The sequence below is a fragment of the Otolemur garnettii genome, unplaced genomic scaffold, assembly GCF_000181295.1.
Source record: "Otolemur garnettii isolate 467f Iridium unplaced genomic scaffold, OtoGar3 scaffold00046, whole genome shotgun sequence".
Lineage (NCBI taxonomy): Eukaryota > Metazoa > Chordata > Mammalia > Primates > Galagidae > Otolemur > Otolemur garnettii.
The window spans coordinates 3,080,619-3,086,043 of NW_003852441.1; the positions used below are offsets into that span (position 1 = coordinate 3,080,619).

At 55.6% G+C, this 5,425-nt stretch overlaps 1 protein-coding gene across 1 annotated transcript in view; it reads left to right on the forward strand.

Annotated features, from left to right (window-relative positions):
- TRPV2 (transient receptor potential cation channel subfamily V member 2) overlaps positions 1 to 5,017 on the forward strand; it is a 21,851-nt gene extending 16,834 nt beyond the window's left edge. Inside the window, exons 11-15 of the mRNA XM_023514053.1 lie at positions 681 to 747; positions 849 to 1,207; positions 2,001 to 2,128; positions 2,920 to 2,999; positions 4,808 to 5,017. Of these exons, the coding sequence (XP_023369821.1) occupies positions 681 to 747; positions 849 to 1,207; positions 2,001 to 2,128; positions 2,920 to 2,999; positions 4,808 to 4,902 (729 nt within the window). The 3' untranslated portion in view covers positions 4,903 to 5,017. The remainder of the gene's footprint in view (positions 1 to 680; positions 748 to 848; positions 1,208 to 2,000; positions 2,129 to 2,919; positions 3,000 to 4,807) is intronic.
- Positions 5,018 to 5,425: the final 408 nt, after the last annotated feature.

Consider the following 5,425-nt stretch of genomic DNA (forward strand, 5'->3'; position numbering starts at 1 on the left):
CCCTTCTGTGACTGGCTTATTTCACATGGCAAGGTTGATCCATGCTGTAGCATGTGTCAGAATTTCCTTCCCTTTGAAGGCTGAGTGATATTCCTGTATGGATAGAACACATTTTGTGCCTCCATTTGTCTGTTGCTTCCCCCTTTTGGCTATTGTGAATAACGTTGCTATGAGTTCAGGTGTATAAATGTTTGTTAGAGTTCTTGATTCCAATTCTTTTTGGTATATATATATCTCCAGAAGTGGAATTGTTGGATCATATGGTAATTCTATGTTCTTTTTTTTTTTAGAGACAGGTGCAGTGGCTAGTCACAGGCACGATCATTGCACACTGTATCCTTGAACTCCTGGAGACAAGGAACCCTCCTGCCTCTGCCTCCTAAGTAGCTGGCATTATAGGTGCCTGCCACCACACCCGGCTAATTTTTCTATTTTTAGTAGAGATGGGGTCTCACTCTTGCTCAGGCTGGTCCTAGAGGGTTTAAAGAAGGGAAACAATACAATCTGAGATTTTAAAAAGACCCCTGTGTTCCGTGTGGCTCCATAGGGCCTGTGTATGCACACGTGTGTGTGTGTGTATGGTGTACGTGAAAATCATGCTTGGGCCAAGGCAGGGGTCTGGGCCGTGCTGGGTGATCCAGCTACCAACCCCGACTCCTGGTGCATGTGGTACATTCTAGGTCATCCTGCGGGATCTGCTCCGCTTCCTTCTGGTCTACCTGGTCTTCCTTTTTGGCTTCGCTGTAGGTAAAGGCCTCCACCCCTGCCTGTCCCTGCTGGCCCTGTGCACCCTCAAGGCTGCGGGCTGGGCTCCCCAGGCTGAGGACCCCTCTCTGTCCATCTTGCAGCCCTAGTGAGCCTGAGCCGGGAAGCCCTGGACCCCAGGCCCACCGTAGGCCCCAGGCCCACCGTAGGCCCCAATACCACGGAGGCGGCAGGGCAGCCTGGGGCGGGACAGGAGGATGAGGAGGGCGTTGAGGTCCCGTACCGGGGCATCCTGGACGCCTCCTTGGAGCTTTTCAAATTCACCATCGGCATGGGCGAGCTGGCCTTCCAGGAGCAGCTGCGCTTCCGCGGGGTGGTGCTGCTGCTGCTGCTGGCCTATGTGCTGCTCACCTACGTCCTGCTGCTGAACATGCTCATTGCCCTCATGAGCGAGACCGTCAACAGGGTCACCAATGACAGCTGGAGTATCTGGAAGCTGCAGGTGAGAATCCCTCCACCGCCAGGCACCAGGTCGGAGAAGCTCTCAGGTGTGAAGCGCTCAGGCTGGCTCCCTCAGTGCGCCCCCACCTGGCGGCATTATCAACAAGTATTTCCTGAGTGCCCACTACTGGTAGAGCAGGGCACAATTCTGGGTGCTACACACAAAGCAGGGACCTAGACAGAGTCCCTGCCTTCACGGTGCTCTCAGTCTGTGTTCCCTGTATGTTAAATGGGGTCAGTTTGGTGGGGAAGATGGCCAGGATGTGAAGTTCTGGACTGGCCCTGCCTGGGGCATTAGGGAGCAGAGTCACCTGGAGCTGGGGCTTATATGATACTCACCTTCTCTCTAATGAGAGAAGAGCAGTACTGGGTGAGTCCAGGGAGGCTGGACTCTGCTGCTAATCCAGTGTTGGTGCCTTTGGGAAGCCCCTTATCTTCTCTGAGCCATGAAGCCCTCCCCTGCAAAGTGCACACATGTGGGGCAGAGCAGGTGGAACTTGGGGTGTGGAGTCCTGGAGCCCGGGAGGATGTTAGAGCAGGCAGTTGTCAGGCACTTGTAACCTGCTTACATCCTGCAAACCATGGGAGGAACATGTGGGGAGACAGACTGTAAGTGGGGAAACTGAGACTCAGAGAAGTAAAGGCCTGGAGTCAGATTCAAACTCACATGCTCAGCTGACTTTGGGCTATACTGTAAAGTGTTGTGGCACATCTTCCTGCTTCCTTGGCCCTGTGCACCTTTCCCTCCAGGCAGAGTTCCAGGCTGCTCTGTCTGATGCGTCCTTTGTCCCCAGAAAGCCATCTCTGTCCTGGAGATGGAGAATGGCTACTGGTGGTGCAGAAGGAGGAAGCAGCGGGCAGGTGTGAGGCTGACCGTGGGCACCAGGCCAGATGGCAGCCCTGATGAGCGCTGGTGCTTCAGGTGAGTGAGGGGAGGGCAGGGCAGCCTGGGGCCCTTGCTAACCAGCAATCCTTGCTGTCAAGGCCAACCTTACTGTCCTGAAAGCCAGGTATGATGAGAAAGGCAGGGCTGAGGGGACTATGCCCAGGCAGGTGAGGTCAAGGATCCTGGATCCTATAGGCCACAGCAGCCACTGTGTCTGGCCACTTGCCTGTCCCAGTGGCTTAAACTGAAGGTTCCTTCCTGGTGATCTCTGACCCCTTGCCTGGCCTGACATGTGGCACAGTGAAGAGGCCAAGAAACCAGAGGCTTCTCCATGAGCTGCCCTGCCCTGGCTTCTCTCCTCCCTCACCCCATTTCTCCTAGCTACCACTGTGAGAAACAGCCCTTCTGTGCACAGGGAAGGCTGGGGCTCTGGGAAACGAAATCTGGTGACAGTTGCACAGCCCGAAACAGACACTTGTGAGGAAGCAGCCAAGCAGGGAGACAGGGAGTCTTAGGCCTGTGAAACAGCCTTGAAAGGGCCCCAGAACCCATGAGCACAAAGGCACCCTGTGCTGAATTCCTCTTCTCTGGTTGCTCTGGGCAGCCCTGGATTGCTGTGAACAGCTGGAAGGGATGGATGCTCCTTCCTCCACCTGGACACCTGGCCCTGGGGGCTGCAATCTTATAGCCACAAAGATGGGGTTCCAGGTGGGGTGTGGGAGGTGGCCCAGTGCCCTGCAAAGAAAGCCTACCTCCTTGCTGTCCCTGGGACAAAGCAGGCTAGATCCCTGTCTTCCCAGGGCCTCAGAGCCATTCTGTCATCTCAGGGTGGAGGAGGTGAACTGGGCTGCATGGGAGCAGACGCTGCGTACGGTGTGTGAAGAGCCATCAGGGACAGGTGCACCTGGTGAGTAGCTGTGCTGCCTGGAGCCCCTGCCCTGTTTGTATGTGTGTGTATGTCTGCTTGGCCACACAGCCTTGCAGTCTGGGGAAGGACCCAGGGGCTGCCCACTAACATGGTGCTTCCTCCTGTCCTTTCCATCCCATGCCTTTGGTGGCTGGTTTTTAGGCAGTCACCTGGGAATGCTCTGTGCTCCCTGTACCCCAGCCTTCGCCTCACCCAGCACCCTTTGTTCTTTTCCTGTCCCCTCCTGTCCAGTTTCCAGTCACTTGCAACCTGTACCTGTCCCAGTGGTTATTTCCAGTCTGCCCCAGCTAGGCTTGGGGTGACCTTGGGCCCCCAGCAGCAAATATGTTAGGAAGGGCCCCTGCCCGACCACAGCACATGCAGCATCTCCCTGGGCCTCAGAGGCCCTGCCCTGTTCGAAGTCCACCTTGCTGACCCGGAGATGTCCCCCAACCCTTCACATCCTTGGGGAAGCCATCCCTAGGCCCTCCCCACCTCTCATTCTTGTCCCCCTCCCCACACCCTGTTCTAGTGTAGTGACAGCCCCTCCTGACCCCACTCTGCTGCCTCCATCAGGAGGAATGCCTTTCTTCCACCCTCGGAGGTCTGTTCTAAGGATCGGCTCTCTGCACAGCATACCCTTTCTTTCCAGAACCTTCAGTAGCTCCCACCTCATCTTCCACTGGCTCTCCTCCCCCCTTTCTCCCAATAAGTTTCATCTTCTTGGGCCTGTGTCCTCCACCCCCTGCCAGCTTCCTGAGCTGCCTGTGACCCCTGAGGTGGGAGTGCTTCTCTGACCTCTTCTGCCCTAGAGCCTGCTGGGTTCCCAGGCTCTCACATACCCATGGGTTTCCTTTCTGCCTTCTCTGTGTGTCTTTCTCCCATCACTTCAATGCCAGGATTCTGAAAGTCACTCTGTTCCTCACCTTGGGCCAAGAATCCCACACCCCCATCCCATGCCTCACTGCCTGCTAGTATCTCCACCTTGACATTCCCCAATGGGAATGGCCTTGAGGCAGCCCCACCAGGTCAATGTGTAACCCCACCCCTTTACCTTGGTGGGAGCCCCAAGACTGGCTCTCCCACCTGGAGCTGAGTGTGTGGACTTGTCTTCTCTGGTGGCCACACGTTCCTCTGCCCCACCCCATACTTGTGCTTCGGGCACCCCTGTAGGGTGGCCCAGCCTGCGCCGCACCTTCAGACAAGTCCTGCTCTAGGCTTATCCCACTCCAATCTGCTAAAGTGGACAAAAACTACACACAGCTCACACTGCACAATGCCTCCCACTGCCTGGAAGGCCACACTCCTCAGAGTGGAGGTCAGGGCCCACAGCTGTCACCCAGCCTGGTCCCCCTCCTCCATCCCCAGGGCAGCGGGTCAGTCAGTCTGCAGCGATTCTTGTTCTCTGCTTTCCGGCTCTTGTCTGTTGTGTGCCCCTTCTTCCCTCTGGGTGTCCAGACCTACCACCTCCCCTACAGGATAGGTCCTCTCTCTCCGGAGCTCCCTGAGCACCTAACTCCATTCCTTCCAACTCTTCAGCATGTCTCAGGCATTCAGGGCTCTGACATACAGGCCTGTCACCTCTGTGGACTTCAAACTCTCAGGATGGGGAAGGGGGAGCTCTTGACTGGCACCATGGGAGGGGTTCAGGAAATGCTGGTGGAAGTAGGGTGGCATGATGAGGAGTTGTGGGTCTCCAACATTACCAGCTGTTCACAGGGCATGATGTGCCCCTTCTGTTTCCCTAGTGCCTGCCTCCTAGGGATGCAATCAAGGGTCAAGCCACTGAGCTCCTCATTTATTTACAGGCACGAAAAAAGACCTCACCCTGGCTTCCCGACCTCAGGAGGCTGGTGCCTTGGAGGAAGACCATCTGCCTCTCCAGCTCCTCCAGTCCCACTGACTGTCTAGTCACAGCAGGAGTTGAGCAGGACGAATCAGGGGATTCCTCCAGCCATACCTGCTGGCTCTGGGGTCCCTGGGAATTTTGGTGGCAAATAAAAATTTTCTTTTCCACAGCAAAGTCTTTTGGAAACATTTGAGTGAAGTTGCAGGACCCCTTCGGCTGGTAGCCTTTGCATGTCTCTGTGTATACACCTGTGTCTGGGGCTAGGCTTCTTCTGTCTTTGCCTGGGCACAGAGACCCTCGGTCCTAGGACTGTCCTCTTCCTGGGTACAGGCAGCTGGTTGAGATGCTGTGTCCACTGTGGTGGTGGACCTGGGCAAATACAGCCACCAGACACCCATTGTGAGATTCCAAAATGTCTTTCAAACCTAGGCTTCTTTAAGCTCATTGGCTTAGTTCAGGCTCTGGATTATTTACTGCTTTCTCTCCCCATTGGGCAACCTGTTCAATCCCACCCCTCCAAGTCATTCTCTGCAGGGCATCAGGAGGGGTCCTTTTTTTTTTTTTTTTAGAGATAGAG